The following is a 25,892-nucleotide window of genomic DNA, read 5'->3' on the forward strand; positions in this document are numbered from 1 at the left end:
AAAAAATGTATTCTTTAACAATATAAATTTCCTTTAACATGATTATATTATAACTTTGTTAATTTTTTTATTGTTCCTACTTTCTTAAAAATTATTAATAATATTATTAACTTAAATATTAAGAACTATTTTGTTACTAATTGACATTGAAGTGGAGTGTACTAAGTCTTTAACAATTTTGCCCCCTCTATTGTTTTTGATTTTTTAAATGGTTCCCGCTCGACCGACCGCCGTGAAAATGGTGTGAAGCTGAAGAAAGTCTGACTGGGTGTGGTGGCACATAATTGCGGGTGGGGTGGTTGTCACTTATCAATAGACATACTTAACACAACGTATTTAATAACTGGAGGAGGCGTTACCGTAAATTAGAACGCCGTGATGATGCCTTTTGGTAAAGAGTGCTTCCGAATATTCAGATAGCCTAATATTATTTTTTATACTTTTTATTTAACCTTATGCCTGAACGATTGGTTTTTTAACGCTGTTTGAAAAAATATAAATGTGCACACCATTAGGAATTTGAATCACGGCTTTTAATTTAAAATAAAGAAAATCATGTTGGTGTCTTTTCAAAGCACTGAATTATGGCGCATTGTCATGAACACTAGTAATTATCACATATTTGGTTTGAGAAAATGAGTGTTTATGTGGTGGGCAATTTGAAAAAAAAAACACTGTTATTTAATTAAGTTAATCCAAGAAAATAATAACAGGTGTCCACCGACACTGTGGAAACTTAATCTTAATGAAACAGTGGGTAGAACAACCCTAACTGAAAATATGGATTTATATATTTTAGGTTATTATGTAAAGCCACTGATCGCTTTTTTTAACATAAGTTAAGATTTTACATTATTTGGAAACTAGCCGTGATCTCGGTAAAATCTGCCTATAATTTAATCCAGTGCGAATGAGGCTTTAAGTATGTAAAAATTCAATAAACTGAGCGCACCACTTGGTCATATCCCCACCAGAACATCGTTTGGAATAACACCACAAAAGCATTTTACAACACATTTATTTTTAGCAGAGTTTATTGATTGCAGATTTATATCTACAAATTTACAAAAGGTTTTTGATAACATTTTCTTCATACAGTAATTATTAATTTCTTTTTTTGTAGAGAATGCAAGAAGCTAGCAGCAGTTATAGTATATAAGGCCGACAGTTTTGCGACTTTGTAAACTCGACTATAATTTATAGATCCCAGCTGCTGGACCAAAAAAAACGTCTGGGAAAAGCTCCGGTTGAACGATTTTGGATTATCGCCCTCTTGATTGGTTGACGCGAATCAATAACAGACTGGGAAGAATTTTCGTGAAGTCACGTTGTCTCTCTAGAGGGTATTCAGTTGCATGCCAACAGGTTGAGGTCACACACACAGCACATTAAGTTCAAAATTGACCATTTTTAAATGGGCACATCTTTTTAATAATTAATCATAAATATATCTGAAGAAAGAACAATGATTAATTTTAAAATGTCGAGCAGCGTTTGTAAAAAATATTTCTTGTTTTATAGAATCCCAATCAAATTAACGCCTCCCTTGAATAAACTCTTAAAGCTCCTGTGAGCAATAACGCTGAGGCGTTCAAATAAAATTGAAATTCACGACCTAAAAAATGGTAAACACAAAAAATGCAGGGAGTCTAGTCCGATTTGATAAAAGCGGGCCGCCGGAAAAAGAGGGAGAGCAAAAAAGAGGGCGGTATTTACTGTCAATTTTACTTCCTGTTTTGGCACGGCAAACACACACACACACGAACGGGCTCCCTGCTAGAAAAATATGCGTTAGCCTACCCTAGTTTCTCCACCCTACATTTTTTGATTATTTACAGCAAAAACTGCAAACATGATTAAGAAAGACGCAGTAAAGAAACACATGAATCGTATGAGGCAGCTCGCCAATCAGAATTTGGGAAGGTAGGTTATGCTTTTATGTAGGTAGGCCTTTTACCTCCAGTCCTGACCTTAGCTAAACAGTTTAGGTGGCGGACGTTTCTCATCATCAATCAGGCCGGGATATCCCCCACGAGTGTGGTCCGCCGGTACGGTCACAGTACACGAATGTGTGGTTTGCAATGTTCTCTAGATACTTACTACAGGCAGATACGCCTTTTCTGTCTCTGAAATCGACAATTGAGTCTCACTCGTGAGTGCGTAAATTACATTAAAATAACCAAATCATTTAAAATTGTTATTGTTTGTATTTTAATAATACTATTCTTATAGCCAGTAATTGAATACAGTATAATTAATATATCAGTATTTTCCTGTCATGGATGACATGCATCGATGATATTTAATATTGTAATTTGTTTCAACATCAAACAGTAAAGCCAACAAACACAATATTGTTGGATAAATAATTCATTTATTGGATCAATATTTACTGCATGAAAACATACATACTGTAATCTGTATTGTCTATTGCATTATTCTATATTTATATTAAGGCCAAAAAAATTGTCAATTGACCAATTGCATTGATTCTGCCGGAATCCTAACCACTTTGATAAAGATTAGCTATAACACATTCACAACCAAACCTATAAAGTTTCTAAAGCACTTAAATTTATCTCTAATCAAGGATATACAGTAAATTAGTTTTATTTGTGACAAACTACCTGTGTCCTGACTAGCATATCGTCATGTATTTTATAATATATTGTTATTTACATTGTAATTAATATCTGCAACAAATGATTCATTCAAATATTTTAACAGTTTTTATTGAGATATTAAATATGAGAAACTTCCTTAATATATAGAGACAATAATATTGTTATTATTTGAGGGAAATTACAGTATGGTTTCATTTTGTGTGGAAAATGCTACAAAATAACAACAAAAGTGCACAAACAGAAATATTAGATTTTCTAATAATTGCAGTATAATACAGAAATTTGAATAAAAGAAAAACAAACAAGGAGGTTATCCACTAAAGTCTCCAAGTAAAGACCATATTATTCAATAATAAGTAGATAATAGTTACCGGTACCAAACATGACATTATTTAAGTGATTCTATGTTACGACCATTCTGATAAATATTACTATTACTCCTACATTACAGTTGTTGTAGGCCTAGTTGTTTTTTTTTTAAAGTGTTCTTGAATTTTGCAATGCTTCCGATATTTATCCCAGTCACACTTCCTTATGGGAAATATGCCGTTTGGATAATTATTCGAAGGATTTCCTTTTTCACACTGAATGAGGAAAACCCAAATTTGGAAAATTCAATGGAATTTCCTTTTGGATACTGTAAAGTCTACTCCCTTTAATAAATCTCTTGTCTACTTATTAACAATCAATACCATTGTCAATTTAATTTATACAATCGCTCCAAATAATGTTTTTTATGTTAAAATCACTGATTTTTAAAGCGCCATAGCAACAAGTACAGTTATTTTTGTATGTGTATGTAACACCTTATTTATGTCACAAAATATCAGCAAACGAAACATGTAACCACTAGTAGCTGACAGGAACGCTAGTAGGCCAAACCTAGTACCATTTTGATTACGATCATTTGGGAAATTACACCTCATGACACATGAATGTAGTTGCTATTGAGTAGCAGTACAATTGATACAATTTCTTTGAGACCATTTTTAATACCAGTTGGAGCCATTTTAGTCCGACAAATCAAAAGTTCCCAAATTCTTTTTTACCATTAAAAACACACAGACTTTTCGGAAAACCAAGCATTTATTTTAGTCATCCCAAAGGTGTCAGGTGGAGTAGTATTGGGAGAGTTGGGGATAAGTGTGTATAACTTGTATTATCATTTTATTTAAGATAAAGTGAAAGTATGGATTTATATATAAATCTTTATCAGTATCAGTCACATGAACTTGAACTGTAGTGTGTGATGTCAATGTCTGCAGTAAATGTTGAAACTATAGACTTTGAAGAAATTAATACGGATGAATGAATAATATGGATTTTTACATGCATCAATGATTTTGGCAACAATATACCGTTCGATGTCATTCAAAATGCTGAAAGTAATCGCATTTCTCACGCTACCAATTGTGTGACTGATGATAGGCGAATCTATGATTATTTTTATTGTATTTTAACACTCCTATTTATAATGAGAATCAAAACTTTTGGTTCAATAAGGAATATGAAATTTTCCACCTGTTTTTTGAAGGAGGAGGACAGATACAGTTAGTACAATAAGGGTGGATAGAGGAGATGGAGTGTTGGCTAGCTCCAAAATTTGATAATAATATCAAATGTTTATCTCTGTCAATGTCAGAAAACTCTAAATGTGAATTTTAGCAAAGATTTTTAAGAGGTATATGCCCTAAGTACTACTGTACACCTGCTGTATCTGACATAACCTTTTTTAAAGCGTCCCTACAGAGTGATATGTATATTAATTATTCATATTATCAATTGACATTAAAATACCATTTTGTCAGTGTACACAGAAAATGGTTGACATTTACTATGCATTGGTTGATTTTTGACAGTGTATACAAAGATACACACAATTTACCTTACAATGCCATGACCTTAGATCTGATCTTATGTATATTTTTATGTAGTTGACTGGTAGTGTAGAACATTAACATGCAGTTGTAGCAAACACAAGCTGTTTGAATGCCATCAGTATTTTAATCTGACTGATGACACTTGTGGGTGCAGATGTTTTATTTTTTTTTTTTAAAGCACAAAAATTCATAGAATAGTTTCACCAAATAAAAACCTTACTTTTTCATTTCAATTTGAATTAGCACACAGTAATAAAGTATTAACTGTATAAACTATAAGTTAAATTAAATAATTATACAGCATTATTTAGAGTTGTCAAAAGAGGCCACAAAAATTCATAGAATAGTTTAACCAAATAAAAACCTTACTTTTTCAATTTGGATTGGCACACAGTAATAAGGTATTATTGTAAGTTAAATTAAATAATTATACAGCATTATATAGAATTGTAAAAAGTGGTCATGCTTTACTGTACTGTACAAAATACAATATTTTGTCAAGTTGAGAACCGTGCATCTACTGTATGTATACTATATTTTCCCATATTAACCAGAAACTGGGCATATGACAAGGTTTAGATGTTTATAGGAGCAAAAGGGTAGAGAGTCAGGGGCTGGTGGATGGTTATTTGTTTAGTTGTACACTGTCACACAAGCAGTAACATGACTATAGGGGGACTATAGAGATGCATTTTTATTTACTGTGTGGTGGTATTAACACTGTTAAATAAATAAATTGGTTTCCTATGGAACATGCCTTATGTTTATGATCTGCATACCTCCTACAAGTAGTACTTTCCAATGATACAATTATTCTACGGTTTTATGTAGATTTCTATGTATCATGATCCCTTAAAAGGAATTTCTATTGTGTGTAATAGAAAGTGTAACTGCTACTGATTATTTAAACAAAGTTGTTGTTATACAGTAAACCAAAGACTATTCTCAATACATTAATAATATATCTTGCTGTAAGTCCGTAAATCATTAATGAATCTTGTATATATACTCTAATGTATGGTTTTAAAAGCATTGTGTCCTTTGAAACAGTATGATGAATTGACCACTTACTGTATATATTATACACTATAGAGGTAAACTAACTAACTCGGGTCAACTCTAACACAGTCATGCAGAAGGACTACCCCAATATGGCTGCATTATACTGTACACCCTTACCCACATGTTAAGCATGAACACAAGCATATTTCATTTTGAAAGATATACTAGGTTCTTTATAGTGCACATGAGCTAGATGTGTACACTGAACCTACGATTTATAGTAAGTCATTTTCCGAGAAGACTCCACCAGAACCAAAAAGCGAGTAAGCAAAGAACACTTGCTAATATTATGACTACGTGCGGTTCCATTGTCTTAAACAGCTCGGCCACTCACTCACTAACTTTTATTTTTTATAAAAATAATCAATTATATAATTTAATATCGTTTTTTTTCAGAGCTGAAAAGACAGAAGTCCTCAACGAAGATTTGCAGCATGTAAGTTGACTGGTGTTTACAATTGTTAAATTTCAAACCAAATGAAAACAAATTTATTACACGTTTTACAAATGTTATCAGTTGGTTTTATCTATTTATGCTATTTTTATTCATATTGCAGTGTGAAAAGAGAGTAGATCAAATCAAACATGCCTGCCAAAATACAACTAAGAAGTTGTCGGCATGTTTGCAGAGCCAAGGAATGGATGTTGAAAAACGAATGGTAAGGTCACCATTAGTACTCAGACTCCTGCTGACATTTAACGTCCTATACTGCCTACCTTTTGTTATTAGCCAATATACAGTAGATCCCCCTATTAAGGGGACACCTTTGGGACCCAACAAAGTTTTTCCTGAGTAGGGATTGGCCGTAGTGTTAAAACATATCTCCCTCAATTCCTATGCCTCCTGAATAGGGTGTACCATGGGAGATACTATTTTGGTATCAATTTATTCAAAGATCTAATTTTTACTAATACACCGAAAAAACAGAAAAAAAATAATCAATGATGTAACATACACCTTTAACATAATGGGAAGAAAGAAAATATTATTGAAGTACAAACATGATATTTCTCTATGCAATCGCCTCGCCCGTTATTCCAATTTTTTGTTTCCTTCTTTCATTCTTTATTTAAAGCCTTTTAAAAATGTATTCACGCAAACCGAAAGCTTACGCATATCATATTTCCATCTTCAAAAACTGGCTAATAGTTAGTCCAGATTTAATTGAACCACCTAAAGACTAACCCTTGAATATAGTAGTTCTTACATAAGGAAATACATTTTATATGTTTAAGCAGTTTGAACAAGGAAGAAGGAGATCACTCACACAGAACACTCACAGGGGATTACAACAGTGTTGTTGTTATTGTATTTTCAATTATCTAAAAAACATTTCATTGAAAACCACCATTCGTACCACTGTATACATTAAAAATGAAATTTTTTTAAGGATTATTTATTTAGGCATATTGCCAAGTCTCCAAGTGATAATCCAAGGAGGAAAAAATATTTCAATATTTGAATTTTATAAAATTACCAATAGAAATTACAAAATATAAAAATTAAGCAATTTTCTCTTGTAATCTTTTATTTCATCATAGAAAAAGCTCCCACATTTTGCCTTAGCACAAACAATGGAAGAAAGTGGAAAGGAGTTGGGAGAAAACTCTATATTTGGGTAAGCAAACAACACAATAATAATCACTTATTACATTCTATGGTAAAGTTCATTAGTTTTTAGGTTATATCACTAGTTCTATTTTTATATACAGTACTGTATTATATGTTTGATTTTTGGATTCTTTTGTAACTTGTAGTTAGCCCTTGGCTACAAACAGTTACAAGTGTGTAATTACAAGGATATTTTACAATAAAGGTGATATATATATAATACTATAATGTTTAATACTAAAACATTTTGTGACCTAAAAGTTTTTAGACAGTATCCACAGGGGAACAGAGGCCAGTGGAGTTGTGGCTTGGTGGTTATGATGCTTGGCTACCACTTCAAGGGTCCTGGGTTCAAGTCCCGTCACATGTCAGGATTTTTTCTAAGGACAAAATTACAACTCCACTTTCAAAGACTTGTAATAAGACTTTGTTTATGTAGAGCATCTTGTGTATATGTTTGTCTTGTGAAACTCTGAGGGTCCCTAATGATCAGCAATTGCTGGATGGATCATCCTCATTAAATATGATAGATGATGATAAAAAAAAAAAAAAAAAAAAAGTGTAGGGGAAAAGCAAATAAGTTAAGCAGCCCTGTCATCATGTGATACGCTTAAGCCTGTTTTTCACTAGGCACTTTTATTCATAATCGAAATTTAAAAAATAAATAAAGAGTTGTACTTTTTTTTCTAGGAATATGCTCGTACAGGCTTCGGACGTCTCTTCCACATTAGCACTTGAACTTACTAGCTTTGAGACAAGTTTGGAAAAATTTGTTATTGCCCCTTTAAGTGGCGTACTCGAGGTGAGTGTAACCCTGTCTACAATGTAACAATGTATGAAGTGTACACACACTTTGGTATAAGCCCACCATGGGGTAAAAGCCGACCTCTAAATTTGTTAAGATGAAGGTAATGATCAAATACTGTTTATTAGGCCTACCAACCATTTGGTTTTCTCACTCACTCTTAGGTTTTTGAACTTCTCTATATAACACACAGTAATCTAAAATTTGCACCAATTTGTATATCTTCAAGAAATATTAAATAATTAATATATGTTATTTATAATTTATTTAAACCTCGCTCAAAGACAAAAAGATTTCAGGTTGGTCTAATGTGTACAAATAAATTTTTTATAATTTTGCAATTTTACAATTTTCTAATTAAGGGTGCATGCAAGAATATTAAGGGATGTATTGTATTTTAATTTTGTATACAATGAATTAAATAGAGAGTGAAAATGAAACTGGAATTTGTTGAGAAGATCCTTACTTATTGAAAGTGAGATTTGTTTGCGAACCATTGCTCGTCCTCTTTATGTCTTTGTTTGTGAAGCTAACAAAGAAAGTATGTCAAAATGACTGCCATTATTCTTTCATGCAATTCTCAGTGATTTTGATTAAGGGTATGTTGTCATTAACAAATACATGCTCAAGTTTTTATTAGAAATATTAATGTGTTGTGTGGCGGCTGGCAGGCAAGCATCATGTCAGAAAATACATTACTATTACATACTTGAGTTCAATTTAATGTTTCAGATCTGACATTCATAACAGTCTGTCTGTCTTTGTCTCTTCGATCTTACAATACATCAAGATTTTTTAACAAAACATTTTTTTCTATATTTACTTGGTGTTCCTTCGGGCACATCAGCAATTATATTTTATTGCAATTCTTTTAGTCTGAGAAAAAAACAATGTTTATTAATCATCTTTGAATTATTTGTTCATTACTTAAAAAAAAGTCTAAGTATATTATTTACTGCTTTATATGTTGTTTTGAATTTTTTTTTGTAATGTATATACCAACATACAGTACCATGTATTATATTGAAAACATCAAATAAGCTTGTTAAAATCTATTATCTGTATCCTTGATATGGGCGTAAATATTGAATAGGGTGCCCTCTGTCGCTCTCTATATTTCGCTCAGTTTCTAGGCGCTTAATGTTATTAATTGTTTACTTATATTTATCTAATAGCGCGTGTAAGTTAATTTATATACAGTGGTAATAATATATTAAGCTTTACATTGGTGTTCTTTTCTTTTCAGAATGAAATTCCAGCAATTTCAACCGTAAAGAAAAAATTGACCAAATTAACTCTCGATTTAGACTCTTCAAAAAGCAGGTACTTTCCAGATCAATCATTTTCCTTGATTTTTTTTCCAATTAATTATAAAATTTTGGAATTAAATTTCAGTACACCGTTATATTATTGAAAAGATATTTAAGATATGTTTAAAATTGCATTTCTTGTTACATTAATTAGCTTGGGTTCAGTTTGTTTTTGATTCAATTACGTTGACCTAGATATGATAAGTAAATACAATGATTAGCTTCTTTACTTAGTGCACTCTAATAATAGCGCTGCATAATATACTCAAGAAACTGTGAAGATTTTACGAACCTTATGAACTTAGCTATACCATTAACCCAGACGAATGGCATTAAATGAGACATTGTGATTGGTCAGCTACAAGGCCGTTATGTTAATTCGGAACATTTATTATTGAACATTAGCAGGCATTAATGTTAGCATTGGTTAGCATTTTTATCACTATAGTAGTATTTAATTATTAATCCAAGTTTTAGTCACTAGTATAATATCATTTCATACACAAACAATCCATAGTGTTCATACTGTATTTGCATACTCTTTTTGATGTTTTAATAACAATAATTACTGCATATTTTTTAATTTGAACAACCATATTTTATATCCAATATAAAAAAACAATGTCTCTCTTGTATACTCACCTCAGAGACACACAACTAAAATACAAAAACGAATTTCTATACAATGTGTATGAAAGGAGATGTAATAAAAATAAATAAAATAGTAACTACAAATTCATTTATTGTTAAATTGATCATTATGGTGGTTCCAGGTATCACCAGGCAGTAAGAGGTACGCAGTACGGAAAAACAAATTTTGCCGAAATGGCAAGTAAAACGGAGGTTCTAAAAGTAGAGCAAGAAGAATCGCAAAAAAAAGTAAACCAAACAAGGGACCAACTATCGATGGAGATGATGACGTTAATAACGAAAGAAGGAGAACTGGCAAGGACGCTAATAGATGTAAGTTTACAATTGAATTTACTGTAGAATAAGCCAAGGGTAAATTAACATTTTGTTTATTATTTTTCAAAGGTTGGTGCACTGATTAAATGGTTTGCAGCAAGTATAATATTGGGTATGCTGAAACATTATCAAGATCCAAAGCTCCCTATACATACAAACAAATACTTGCAGTTACTGCAGTAATCATTTTTCATTTCAGTACGTAGAATCACAAGCGCAGTACCACAGAAACGCGCTGGCAAAACTCGAGAGGATGATTCCAGCAATGAAGCAGATTCTGGAACGTGACGTACTGCAGCCAATATTTGGCTGCGCTCTAGAGGATCATTTGAAAGTTACAGAACGCGAGATCGCCTTGGTTATTGAGGCATGTGTTATTACGCTTGTGACCTTTGGCCTTGAGGAAGAAGGACTGTTCCGGTTGGCAGGTAGTCAATCAAAAATTAAGAAATTAAAAGTAAGTTTCTACCTTTTATGTTGAAAAAAAATACCAAAAAAAGAAATTAAATCACTAATTTTGGTGATTGTAGTAGTGATGAGTATAATTCTATGTTTAATGTTCAACCTTCTGATTTAGACTCAATTGAGACATCATGGCCAGGATTAAATGCATTGGATGGCATTGTGGCAATGATATTTAAAAAGTCACATGATGGTAATGTGTTCAAGCCCTACTTTCACTATGGTAGTGGTGTGATGCTTCAATTCCCTAAAGCTCTGCTCTGTCTACACTATCAAACTAGTTTGACAAAAAAAAGTAAGATGTGCCTAAATATGGTATTGATATGACATGACCATGTCGAAATATGGGCATATCACATTTTTTTTTGTCACATAAAATTTGATAGTGTAGACAGGGCTTTAGATATATTAAATACCATACAAAAATGTTAACTGTTCTAGCATCTTACGGTAGTATAGATGTCCCAGGGAACTGTTTGAGAAGAACATTGGGGATAGAGAATAATTTATGTATGTTGTTGTGGAAGTTGTACAATCTTCTTACTGTCTTGTTTTTTGGGTTGTTTTTTTCAGGCAATGTTCGATTCTTGGGTAGAGATCGACATGGGAGAATATGAGAAAGACTTGCATACAGTTGCTGGTAAATAAGTTACATTTTTAATTTAGGAAAGAAAGTTTAAATCAATGAATAAATATCATACTAGAATAAAATATCCTGAAGTAACCAAGTTTTATTTGCTCTACCAATGATATCAATCACTGTAACCAGATGATCTAGTATCTCTAGTCACATAAGTTTTAATAGTATCTAAAAATGTAATCCCTCCAATTTTGTTTTTGTAATTAGGAGTTTTGAAAATGTATCTTCGTGAGCTTCCAGAGCCTCTTTTGACTACCGAACTTTATGATGAATTCCTGCAGGCAGGAAGGTAAGACTGTCATAACTAATGATAATGACAAAAATGATGATATATGTTCAGTATTCCAAAATATATAAGACTATTTTCTTTATTTAATTTGTAGTATACAAGACTCAGACACAAGACTTCAAACATTATGGACTATTGCAAATAAATTACCAACTTACAATGATAAAAACTTTAGGTTAGTATGGAATTTCACTATTATTTATTTAACCCTATTTATAAAGGGTGACCCTAAACAGCGTATGCTGACAATCAAGGGCGCCTCATGATAATTTATGAAAAGTGTCTGTGTGTGACAGTGGTAGTGTGTATACTAGTACACCGGGGTAACCCCCTACTCGTCTCGATGTACTATGTTCTTTAAAGTGCACATGAGCCAGATGTGTACACTGGACCTACGGTTTATAATCCTTGTCCGAAAAGACTCGTTTTACCACCAGAACCATGAAGCGAGTGAGGCTCGAAATCCTTGGCCTTTTGTGCTCAGTTCCTGTTTTTGGCCAAACTATTGTATCTGTATCAATTTTGAGTTTATGTGTGTAAGTTAATCAGAAAGTTTTATGGTGGTTTGGTCATGTGGAGATATCTTAAAGTGGGGTACTGTAATATTCAGAAGAATTAATGTACTGAAATTTAAGAACTTTGCATCAGCTAAAAAAGGAATCTTGGTTTTAAGTTTACTCTTCAGATAAGCATAAATCATCAAGTTATTAAATCTAATCTCATTTTTTTTAGGTATTTGATGAAATTCTTAAACAAGGTATCCCAGCACAGTGAGGTAAACAAAATGAACACGTCCAACTTAGCACTCGTTATTGCGCCAAACATTTTATGGACTGAAAAAGAAAGAGGGTAAGTGTAGTGTTTTATCATAAACGCTTCCTTAAAAACTCAATTATATTACCAATTTAGGAAACGTAATCCTGTCCTGATAAATATAAAAACATAGAGGTTTGTCTAAACATGAGATATAAAATGAATTTTTATAGCCCTATGGTCTGAAGAAACCAATACTTTGAAAGGCAATATTTATTGTTGAACTAGTTTAGACTTCATGTAGCCGGGCCGGGCCTAGCCTAGCCGGGCCTAGCCTAGCCAGCCCTAGCTTACCCTATTCTCTTCTAGATTATTATATCTATTCACTATAGTGAATGGATAAAATATAATTTTGTTTATGAAGTTATTGTGCTGATTTATTTTGTATGCAAATTTATTTTTCTTTATCTTTTCAGAGTTTCAGTGACATCGACAGCAATGGCATCACTAATTATTGAATCTTTTATCGCATATGCTGATTGGTTCTTCCCAGAAGGTAACCGTTAACCAAAAATCCATTTGATAAATTAACATGAATAGGATTTTAAAGAATGTTATGTTAAATATAAACAACTCAATATTTATTGTGATATTTTTTAATCCGTACAGTTATTGAATTTGAGTTATCGGATGCCGCAACTAAACGCAATTCCTTAGAACGCAATTCAGCCATGCTGGACCAAACAGATTCAAGACACTCTCCGTCACCAGAAAGTAAAGATTCTCCGCTGCAAACACATGTGGCAAAGGAGCACCAAACAAAGGAACACGTCCACAGCCAAACTCCTACAATTTTAGCCCCTCACGTTAACAATAGCACAACCACACCAGTAGAAAGGTAAGTGGATGTTTATTGTGCAAAATATTTATTGTTTTTTTAATATTTGAAATTATGCTTGCTTTTTTCTGGGTTACAAGCTATTTTTTTTCTTGTGTTTTAAAAATGAATTAATATGAAATGTTTTTGTTGGTTATCCGCACTTGGCGGATAACCTCTTGTTATTGTCAGGATCTTTTTTTTTTTTTTCTATGTTATTCTTCTTTCTTTCCCAAAATTTTGTGTCACGTGTATCTCAAATTCTGATCAACATTACATCGTATAACTTTGTCAGAAGATTTACCTCTATCTGTAGAAGTGCAGGACAGCTCGTTTTTTTACTTTAGAGTCGCGCAGCGTAAGCTACGCGCGATTTTATGAATTTCGCGTATTTAACATATACTAAAAAGCAAAAGTCATTTTGTAATGACACTTGGTGAACATTTAAGTCATATCAAGGGCAAACTTTCTATGGATTAAAAATGGCATGTTTGACATAAAGTTACGCGCGCACGCGCGTTTAAAATTTCAAATTGCGAAAAATCCATTTCTAATCAACTTTCTACGCGTTTCAGGTCATTTTGAGCATTTCAAAAATTCCCACGCGTGCGCATTTTTTTTACGCGCGCGTGCGCACGTAACGCAAAAACATCTTTTTTTTGCTTGATTTTTGTTTTTTCAGCCTTTTCTAGTAAATTTACCAATTTTCAATCAATTTTGACTTAAAATCACGTCATACGAGCACGTAGAATTAAACAATTTGCGCGCATTTTTTAAGAAAAAGTTCCAAAATTCGTCAAAATTATGCCTTTTTTAAAACAGTCATAGATTGTAAACTACGAGGAGAACTTTTTTTAAATTACACATTCTGGAAGATAATGAGTTGTAGATATCGAATCATGCATCGATATGGCTAACCGGACATTGTGACGTCATCGTTTGGCCACTCGAATATGAAATATAGGATTTTTGTCTCTTTCGTCATAGCTCGTCACATTTAATAGAGCGCATCTCCACTTATCCGTATTCCATTTCCCTCAATTTTTTTATTTTGTCTAGGTCAATCAATTATCTTTCGCATGATTTACCATTTTTTAAATTGTGATGACGTCATCATGTCCAAAAGCGTCAATAACTTGGGCCACTTATTTTCACATATTCTTCACTGTATGTAGTACGTATACAATATATAGTGTATACTGTGTATACTTAGACGTGACGTAAAATAGAGAGCGCACTAACATTTTTTCAATGGCATAATGTTTTTCTCTGCGCAATATTCTAACGTATGACGTGCACGTGGCTTTTGCTCTGCGGATAACCTAACTCGTCCGTAGTGACGAGTTCAAATCTAGTTTTTATTTGAAATTTATGCGATTGCAAATTAGAAAATAGATGCTGTTTATTTTAATTATTTTTTATTAATTTAACAATTTTTAAATTGTTACCTAATTGTTTGGTTTTAAATAGTGAAAAGAGGAATAGTGCCCCAAGTGATAAACAACAAAGTTAAGTATTTAGGATGTGAGCATTTTCCAAGTACCATAATTGATCAAACAAGTGCTACTGTTTGAAATAAGCATGGTTTTGTTTTATTTGTAAGATGCACTTCCTGGTTAAGTTGATTTTAAAAATTTTAAAAATCAGTCAAATATTGAAATTATTTTACACTTTTGATATAAATTTTAATGTAACTTAGTAAATATAACATAAATGGAGTTTCCCGGAGGTTGAGAGTAATATAAATGATAACCATTCTCAACATACAAATATGTGCTATCGCTGTAACCTAAAAAGCATTTGGTGGTAAGCGTTTGATCATTTGTGGTACTTAAAACATGTGTTCATGCGTTATCACTAAGAATGTTAACTGATATTGATGTGATTTGTATACATCTGGTTTCATCGTGAAGATTGTCATCTGTCATGTTGCAGACATTGATTCATGACATTTTTAGTAATGTCTTTACTGCAGTTTGTCACTTATTTTCAATCCATTTCTTTCTCAAATCATCCAATTATAACAATATGTAATAAAAATGGAAATACCAGTACTAGTGTATAAACCAAACTAAAGATTACATAATATACAAATAATGAATGTTTATGAGTACAAATAATGGCACGAGGTGAATGATGAAAGGTTATATCAACGAGGCAAAGCCGAGTTGATATAACCTTTCATCATTCACCAAGTGCCATTATTTGTACCATTACACGAATACAAAACATTCATTATTTGTTTTATATAACATCTAGACGTTTTTTTTTTGTACACAAAAATGTTTCAAAAAGTACTATTTAACGATCGTTGAATAGTGCGTACTATTGCACGCCATGTGACCCACATTCGTCCAATCAAATGACAGGAATTTATATAGGTGTTATATAATTTACAATAGCAAAGAACAATACATTTATGACCAGTGTACATCATGTACACATCCTATAACGTGGAGTAGTTTTTAACTGGGGTACCAGGTTTAGGCATTTTGTAGCTCACACTCATTTGAAGTGAGTGAGCCCTCTACAATCTACCCTCTACAATGCAAGTTTTACTCGTTTATGAGAACATGGGTATTCACTTTCAGTTACAATATTTCATTCATATTCATATTGTTCATCTTCAAAACCTCAGATATTGTGTCTTTGAAACTTGCTTGTTGTGTATTGCATTATAAAGGTCAAAGGTCAATCTGTTATAGTATTTTATGCAAATAAGTCGTGTTGGTATTCTATGAGTGCCTAGTTTATTGCACAATATTCAAATATTGATAACTTCATGCTTCTATTTTCGACTGTCCCACATGATTAGCTCGGTAACAACAAAGCAAATTTTGTATATTTTATGGACATAATAGACTGAATCATCCTTTCTATTTTGTCATCATTTGCTTTTAGTTTTTTAATGTTTTACATGACTTGCTGCATGCCATCTGAGTTTGTGTCTTTCATTTCATCAGTGATGTCATCAATTTCATAAGTGATGTCATTAATTTCATCAGTGATGTCATCAATTTCATAAGTGATGTCATCAATTTCATCAGTGATGTCATCAATTTCATAAGTGATGTCATCAATTTCATAAGTGATGTCATTAATTTCATCAGTGATGTCATCAATTTCATAAGTGATGTCATCAATTTTGCCAGTGATGTCACCAATTTAATCAATGATGTCATTAAACTCATTGATTTACTTTATAATATTCCAAAATCAAGCAAAAGGAGAAATATACATTTTTATAAATTTATATAATTCATTAGAAAAAAAGAATAAATATGATAATATTCATGAAATAAAAATGATATAAAATTACAGAAAAAAATCATGTCATTAATACATTTGTTTTCTCTTTTTGTTATACAGTACTTTCATTGTCATATTCTAATGATATGCTTGATTGATTTTCTAATGATTTCATTTGCATTGTGCTTCATATGGAAATGTTTGTGCATGTCATTAAAATCAACAGAGGCTGGTAACCATCTTCAAAGATATTAAAATTATTTATGGAACTTGTCAGTAGAGCGATAACAATGATTATGTGATTATGCTTACTGATGCGTAAAGCCGCTATGTAATCCTGTTTGAATGTTATATCACATTCTGATACATCATGTTGGTGTTTGTGAGATGACATGTACAGTTCATCTAAGGACATAACAATTTAAATATAAGATTAAATAGGATTTAATAAGATACGGTATGAACCATTGCTTCAAAAAAAAAAATTCATTTGTCAAATTTTATCAAAATTTGAATTCAATTTTTGCATCCATAAATGTCTGTAGTTTTTCCTCATTCTGCATAATATTAATAACAAACGTCCATTTTACAACTTCTGCGAAAACTTTAATGTCTTAGTTTTCTTGAAGTGTACGTATTGTTGCTGATAAATGTTGATTGTAAACATAGAATTTATTGCTCCCTCTGAGCTTTTTATTCTAAAACTGGATACATTTATTATTAATGTTTAGCTTTGTGAAGGATTTGTGTAATTTAAAAAAATATATCCAGATTTAGAAAGTAGAATTCCAGCAAAATAATATTCTAAATATATTCTATGCTATGAAAGGTTTTAGAATATGACTTGATGAACTCCTGAATTTTAAACTTGTCTAACTTTCTGGAAGTTGCATTAGATGAAAACTGGTTACCTGATTTTATATAGAGAAGCCATTACATGTCAAATTATTTGCAGTAATGTAATTGCAATTCATAGTGTACATCAAACACTACATATACTGCAGTAACTACAGTAATCAACAATCTGTAATATTAATCTCAATTTTGTATGCATGCTACTAATTTCCTTCAGATTTCTACAAGTTTTGTATTTTTTTTATCCCATCCAATTGTTATGTAATGATTTGTTATTATGATTATTTATGTACTCATGTAATTTTTTTTTTTTCGTTATGCAGTCCTAGACAAAAGCGGCGTGCCCCGCTGGCACCCGGTAGAGGCCCTAAACCTCATTCCTCGGCGGAGCGAGACGTCGCAGCTAAACCCGCCCTTGCCTCCAAACCTAATAAACATTCACTGTAGTAAATCTTTCGTCCTACTTACACAGCAGGTACCCTTACTTTCTTTCTTTCCTTATTAATCTCTGTCTACTATCAAACTTTATGTGACAAAAAAATGTGATCTGCCCATATATGGACATGATGATATCATATCACTACCATATTTGGGCACATTACTACCCTATCTGGGCACATCACACTTTTTTCTCAAACTAGTTTGATAGCGTAGACAGAGCTTTAGGGTATTTTTGATTGCATAACGCATCAGCAAATGGTATGAAACAGTAGAGGAGTTGACTAACATCTGTGCATGCTTACAAACCAATTGATGTTATGATACCTTTCCATTCCACCCCAATTTCAGAAAGCTATCAAAAATAATTTCTAAGTGTCACAGGGCCGTAGCCAGCATGAGGCAGCTCACCTCGTCTGACATTTTCAATTTTCACCACCCATGACCCACCCCAATTCCCCAGCACAGATCGTCATATTTTATATTAATAATTACATTAAAAGTATCTTTGTCTCGTCTATTTTTAAACTTTCACTACGGCCTTGATGCTGATATTCTATATAATCTACTGTTTCCTCATCTTTTGTGCTGTGTTATGCAATCAAAATGGCTCTGTTATATTATCATTTTATTAAAGATATATTGTTCTATAAGAAATGACAATTGTATTAAAATTATAATAGCAGTTTATTTATGGTTATCAATGATAAAATAGTAATCTTAAAGGATAACTACTGTACTGTATGTGTACAGATAGCTATACTATTAGCCAAATTTGAAACATAATAGTATTTTGTCTTCATTTCTTTAGGAACAAGTTATCTTTGTCACCAATCTGGGTGGATTTATAATTAATATCATGATATGAATGCAAACAATTATGTTGTTTTGTAAAGTGTTTATATATTCATTTCATTTAGTTGTTGTATTTCTACAGTGGCGGGTCCAGTGACAACATTTTGGCATGTTTTTTTTAAAAACCAAATTTAATGAGGGTGATCCATCCAGCAATTGCTGATCATTAGGGAACCTCAGAGGTTCACAAGACAAACATATACACAAGATGCTCTACATAAACAAAGTCTTATTACCAGTCTTTGGGAGTGGAGTTGTAATTTTGTCCCTTGAAAAAATCCTGACATGTAGGAGACTTGAATCCAAGACTCTTGGTGTTATAGCCAAGCATCATAACCACAGCCACAACTCCACTCCGTATCACTGTGTCACCCACTTTTGAAAACAAATTTCAGAAATATATAATTTAAAATCATTAAAAATTGATGTCCAGAATCTTTTTAAAATCCTAGATTCGCCACTGTCTTGTATTCTACCATTTGTTTCTTTTTGATAATGAAATATTATACTACATACTGTCATGTATTGTAAAGTGTTAGTCTTGCAACATTTCTAAATGTTTAATGTTTTCATCTCATTAATATTTATTATATTTCAGACAGAATGTTTTGCATATTCATAATATAGTATTTAGGTATGTGGATTATTAAGTGACATTTGTTTCAAAGCATAGGGTGACTTATATTAATTATTACTCGCTTCTGTAGTTGTACTTATATTTCCTTGAATATCATACTAAAACACTTCCTCTAATTAAAGACCTATCAACTAGTTCACTTATGTATATCCTTAAATCTCCTACTATGAAAACTTCTCTAATGAAAGACCTATAAATCGAAAATTTAAATACATGTGTCTGAATAATCAAATTGGTCTTTAATTGGAGGCACTCAATCTGCTATACTGAATTCTTAAATGCTTCCTTGCGCTGACAAATGTTCCGAGTCACTTTAGTCACAATGTCAATATTGTCTCCTCAGTAGTAAGTTATGATATACTTATAATAATATTCTATTGTTGTGTAATGAATGTGAAGGGTAGTATTAATACTGTAATGTATAATTAACATGTATTGCTATATGCCGGTGGCCAGCAATTAATCATTGTACTACTAATATACAGGTTTGCTTTATAAGCACTTTATTTTAAGATTGACTCCTAAGTCCTTTTATTATACACTTGCCCAACAATGTATTCCATAATATGGATGTAACAGACCTAAATAAACCCACACATACATCATATTAATTTAGAGAGAGACAATTGAACTTGTGCTTTATAAGCACTTTGGTTTAAGATTGAATCCTAAGCCCTTCTATTATACACTTGCTCAACAATATTCCATAATATGGATGTAACAGACCTTATTAACCCACACATACATCATATTAATAATTTAGAAATAAGACAAGTGAACTTGTGCCTTATAAGAACTTTGTTTTGACTCCTTTCATTATCAACTTGGCCTATAATTTATTCCATCTTACATGGGGGTAACAATAACCCTAATTAATAAAGCCAAACATACATCATATTAGTTATATTATTGAGACAATTGAACTTTGTTTGAATCCTTCCATTGTCAACTTGGCCTATAATATCATGCATCTTACATGGCAGTAACAATAACCCTAATTAATAAAGCCAAACATACATCATATATTAAGAATTTAGAGAATTAAACCTAATTAATACTTGTGCAAAAACATGTGTTTTCGAGACATAAAACAATGGTTAAAGCTGTCTATGAGTAAGTATTAGGCATGTGCACTTTGGATGGTACATTTTATCTGCATCTTGGCATGACAACAAGAAAATATCATTGGGATATTTTCAAACTTCTTTTTCTTTAATGTGTGTCTAAAGAAAAAAATGTGTTAATGGACTACTTTGCTATATGCTTTGCTTGCTTGTTTTACTAAACCTTTGCTTGATTATATTTGCAATTATGTTATTGTTTTTCATTTTTCATAATATAACTGTTAATCTTAATTTAAAAATTAATTGACATGATTTAACTAACTTTTATATAGTTTTACTACATTTAAATAGCTTCTCTTTTCCACTTTTTTTTTTTAATGAAACATAGGGTTTTCACGCTTTGTTTGAATTAAGCAATCTATTTTGCAGTATTACAGTTTTTACTAGAGTGTGTCTGCTAATAAGTTACAATGTATTATAATAGAAAACAAACTCTGAACAAAAAGTGAGGCAACCCATTGTAAAATTCAAACTTAATTTCTTTATCCTCAAGAATAGCATCAAAGTTGAGGTTTTTCACAATTTCAGATCTTCCACATATTTAATAATAATAACTCCTGGATATTTCTTGGTAGTTTTTCATTACGCTTGCTGAATATTATGGTTCAAAGACATTATCTGTTAGGGTTTATTTATGCTTCTTTTTTTTTTACATATTTATTTAACCAATTTATTCATTGAACTCGATTCGTTTGTGTTTCTTTTTATTACCAATATTACAAAGTCATTAGTATATTTTCAAAGGTAAATTATGTTTTCTGGTTGTATAAGAATTCATATATTGATGTATTATTATGATACTCTGTCATTACCATATGAATATATGATTATTGGTAATATGATATGAGCATGGACAATTCAAACCAAAGTGGAATATATGTGATCTATTATGTAATCTCTTAAATACGAATCCAATCACTTCTTTTTTTCATTTCCAAGCTGGGTCTTTAGTCTTTATAGCTAGTCAAGGCTTTAAGCTTTGTTTCTCTTTGGAACGAAACGCAATGACGTAGGTGCAACACAAACACAAAAGTGAGTTGACCAATTAGATGTGACAGGTCAGATGATACATCGCGTTGTGATTGGTCAAAATACTTACAGTGAGCTTGCGTCCTTGCGTTGTGTCCAAGTAAGAACCATGCTTTAGCACAAATAGGCTTTACCTTTACATTAAAAGTAGAAAAACAAGATATTTTCCTCCTAAATTGTATTGTTTAAAGATGTTTAATATTTCAACAGGAGCAGACCTGTACCTGCAAAAAGACCAAGCAAACGAAAAGCACCAAAGGCACCAGCAGTGGGTGCTTCTCTGTCCTCGCCGACATCAACACTGACACGGCAAGGTGACAGCGCAACATCGCTCAATACCAGCAACCATTCGTCAAGTGAGTCCGCAGAACTGCTTCTTGAAGATGAAGTTGAAAGTAAGATGCATCAAGTTCCACCAACGAATCTGGCCACGTCGCAACCTGTCGCACAACCAGAGATGGAGACATGTATGTCACCAACTTCACCTCTAGGGAAAACAAGAACACAGTCTATCAAGAAACCATTAGCATCTCCTCCACCTCCTCCTAAACCATTAGAAACAAGAAATTCAGATCATTTTGAAACAAAATTTTAAAAACATATAGATATATATATTAGGGACAATTTATTAGAGCTCAAATCTATCTTAAATCATGTATTATATAACATGTAACAGTGGAAAGAAGGAATGGTCCCTCATCTCAAATACCTGATCGGAGATAATATACAACATTTTTTTTTAAATGATAACGATGTGTTTTCCATTTTATAGGATAATTGCAATCACTGTATTGAATACATTGTTAGCAAGTTAGTGTTAATATGGATTATGAGTCTATAACTTTAAATTTAGTCCAGAATTGAATGATTATTTCACTATTTTAATTAAACCATAGAATAGTATATCCATGAATAAACATATATCTGTATGCAAGTCTATGAATGATTCCTCTTATCCTGTCACAATTTAATTTCCTTTTCGTCTATAATTTCCAAAAATGAATATTGTCTTTCCATAATATTGCCACTTTATATACAGTGTTTGTGGTTATATAGTTTTAGTAATACATCAATTATTGCCATGTAGAATGTAGACTTGTATATAAATCCAATATATATCATGTTGTTGAGAAATTGGATTTCTCTTGTTCCAAATCTCGCAAATATTAACGGAACAAGCAAGACTTCTCGTGCGTCTGGCAACAATGTACTAGCAGACAGCACAGTAATATTGGTGCTGTAACATTTCTTACAATTTTTTAAGACGCGCACTTTGTTGTTTTTCTTTGCTTTAACTTTAAGGGTGCATATTGTGTATTTGCCGGTTTTTATTTTATATAATCCTCCTGGAATTGCATACAATTATCTCAGTGTGGACACACCATGAGTTAAAGTTCTAAATCTGACGAATCCACACTCAAGTCTTTTTCCATCAAACTTCTCCAATTTGTAGTACAATTTGAATACAACAGTAAAAATAATGATTGATTGACAGAAAATGTAATACTGTAGAAAATTATATTGTAGATCAATATTTTAGAATAGCACTAACGATTTTTCTAAGGAAGTGTTTTCTACGGCATTAAACTATATTTTGCTGCAGTAACTAACTGTTTCCAATTTACTGAAGTTACAGCTGTGTACACACTTGTGTTGTGCTGCGGTAACTACAGTAAAATAATGGAGGTACTGTAGTGTATTGTTTATGACAGTTATACTCCTGCAAAAAAACAGTTATAACTATTTCAAAACGTATTAAAGTAGAAAAGTCTATCAGACAATAATGGTAATTGTTCTTGTCACCACTTGTTATTGAAGCAACACACATAACTATCTTGCTTGTTCTTAAAGCTTGCTTCTACCGCACCAATTACGAAGCTTCGATCATCCGAACTGGCGCTTGTGATTGGTCAACTCATTCGCGTTGCGCCTACGTTGTTTAGTTGCGTCCAGCAGTGACAACTTTAGCAATTTTGTGTGTAATTCATCAAATCGCACGCGACATCTCTCAATTGTGGTTTCTAATAACATCGCGTAATGATTATGTTTCCTATACACATGAATCGGTGTGCGTCTAGTAAAATGATTATTAAAACGGACAAGAAAAACAACGTTGAAGAGTTGATGTAGATACTGTCGTTTAACGGAGATTGATTGTGCTCATACGTCAACAATCGGCTAAGATCATTAAGCGTTGTAATAAATCCTCACATAAATCAATTCCATGTACATAATTTTACGGAATAATTCAGTTAAAACTAGAAAAACTTATTGCTTTTGTTATAGATACAGTAGTAGCAGTAATTGAATGACAATGTTTAACGTGTTGGTAACGAAGATTTCTTGCGTTTCTTTATTTCGTTGAAACGACTTAATTGACGGATTTTAAACATGTTAACAATTCTTTATACAATTTATAGTAACTCATCGGAAAAGAAAATCAACTGGAATAATTGAAATTCATGATGTATGATTATTAGAGTGGTTTAACTGTCAGACCTATTATATCTTAAGATGTAATGTATTGAAAATTTAAACTGATACAGTAGCCGACCATATTTGAAACGCGTTTTTATTATAATTATAGATAACGCGTTTTTATTATAATTATAGATAACGCGTTTTTATTATAATTAAAGATAACACATCTAACTCCGTATTATTTTCCATTGATTCGAAGTCGATTCGTATTTTTTGCTGGTGATTAATCCCATCAAAGTAGAGTTAATTATTTGCCTAAATCAATAACAGTTGAACTGTTTATGATTAGAATCGAATGTTTATAGATGTTGCCAAATATGACTAGAGTTTTACTCAAAACTGAAAATCGAGAATCGAGAAATGTTTTTAAAAGTGGTATTAATTCAAATTTGGCAACATTTATTAATTCTAAGTTGATTTGATTGTTAGATATGTACATTAGTTTGTACTTTATCATTATGTTATTGTTCATTTAATTTATAATCCAGGGTTTTACTTGTAGACCTTTCCTTGAACTTCATATCTTTACATATAATACATTATGATTTCTTTTTTATTTCAAAATGTTCTACAAACTATATAGTTATTGAACATTGTTTTTAAAAATATATGTTTATATTAAAATGATTTATTAAATTCAATACAGTATCTGTTAAATTTGTTTGGATGTATTTTTTAACTGTGATTTGCATCATCTTCTATTGAGAGGTTGTACAGCAGTGGAAACTCTTCATACTCTTAAAGACCCATTTACACCAGGACGATAACGACTGACGATAAATAGGTAAGCAGGAATTTTCTTCCATAAAACAAAAGAAATTATATTAGAACTATAGGATAATCATTTAGGCTCTCTTTGATAAATTAATATTTTTTTAACACAACCAAATGACGTCAAAATCGTTTTGTCACGATATTGCTCATATCAATCATGACGTCATTTGATTGGACGTGTGAAAGTGTAATTTTATTAAGTTATAGGATGAAAACTTGTTAAATTTCTTTTGTTTTATGTATGAAAAATGCATATTTATCGTCGGTCCTAGTGTAAATAGGCCTTAATAGAGGGGAGGGCCCGGCGGGTGTTGGTCGTAGTGTAAATAGGCCTTAATAGAGGGGAGGGCCCGGCGGGTGCTGGTCGTAGTGTTAAATCATAAATTACGAGAGCAATAGAACCATTGATGATCGATAAAGATATTTTAAAGACAAATCCAGGGACTGATATTAGATATACGATGTGCCAGAGTACATACATTAATCTAGTTTCTTTATTATGAGTTTCGTCTTAATGCTAGATAAATTCAGCACTGCTTCTAGAATTAGGATGCTTTGTCACAGAAGGGTGACGTTTTCTATATCATCTATCTACGGATGCGATCATTTTGAAATCGCCTCTCTTTTTCTAATACTTATAGACGATGTGAGAATTTACTATCTAATACTCCAATATATTTCACTGATTTGGATTTACGAGACGATATATTAGTTCTATAAATTCTGATATATTCTGTAAACACTGTCGCTCGATTGAATCCTATTTTGTGGCGTGTAGGTCCATTTCTACTTGAACCGTATATTCAAACTTTAACCATTGGTCATATTAACCACAACTTTCTCCATTCCTCCGACGACGAACACAATCACCGATTAACCTGATTTTGCCGATCTACTCATCGCAACTGCCGCAGTGCTCATCGTCTCTGCCGGTGCCACCGCGGTACGTACATTGACTATAGACGCTCATCGACTGTGGTAGACCTATATACTTATTTCATAAAATAATGTCGGGTTCACCGTTAAACAATTGATGAATTGATAAACCTATTCCTTCGTGCTTAAATAAATCATGCGTCGCCTGAACATTACGCGTGGTTACACGTCAATGTAATCAAATACCTCCTTGTTTAATTAACTAATTCATAAGTGTATAGGCCTAGGCTAGTA

At 32.1% G+C, this 25,892-nt stretch overlaps 1 protein-coding gene across 7 annotated transcripts; it reads left to right on the top strand.

The window, feature by feature from the left end:
- Positions 1–1,748: 1,748 nt before the first annotated feature.
- LOC140062512 (rho GTPase-activating protein 17-like) lies at positions 1,749–24,079 on the top strand. 7 transcript variants are annotated; one of them, XR_011847494.1, is made up of 18 exons: positions 1,749–1,923; positions 5,963–6,002; positions 6,124–6,225; positions 7,109–7,185; positions 7,869–7,980; positions 9,230–9,306; positions 10,067–10,256; positions 10,459–10,716; positions 11,295–11,361; positions 11,569–11,650; positions 11,745–11,825; positions 12,383–12,499; positions 12,880–12,959; positions 13,073–13,301; positions 14,751–14,787; positions 17,706–17,859; positions 19,276–19,311; positions 21,678–21,773. XR_011847494.1 is itself a non-coding variant. In XM_072108771.1 (16 exons), exons 1-16 carry the CDS (start codon positions 1,853–1,855, stop codon positions 22,060–22,062), a joined length of 2,004 nt encoding a protein of 667 aa, XP_071964872.1. In that variant the 5' UTR covers positions 1,749–1,852; the 3' UTR covers positions 22,063–24,079. The 7 variants fall into 7 exon arrangements, 3 of the variants coding, with proteins under 3 accessions (XP_071964872.1, XP_071964877.1, XP_071964899.1); XR_011847496.1 differs by having other exon boundaries at positions 21,684–21,768; XR_011847495.1 differs by having other exon boundaries at positions 19,280–19,311; positions 21,678–21,762.
- The last annotated feature ends 1,813 nt before the right edge of the window (positions 24,080–25,892 follow it).

Source organism: Antedon mediterranea, chromosome 1, assembly GCF_964355755.1.
Source record: "Antedon mediterranea chromosome 1, ecAntMedi1.1, whole genome shotgun sequence".
Taxonomy (NCBI): Eukaryota; Metazoa; Echinodermata; class Crinoidea; order Comatulida; family Antedonidae; genus Antedon; species Antedon mediterranea.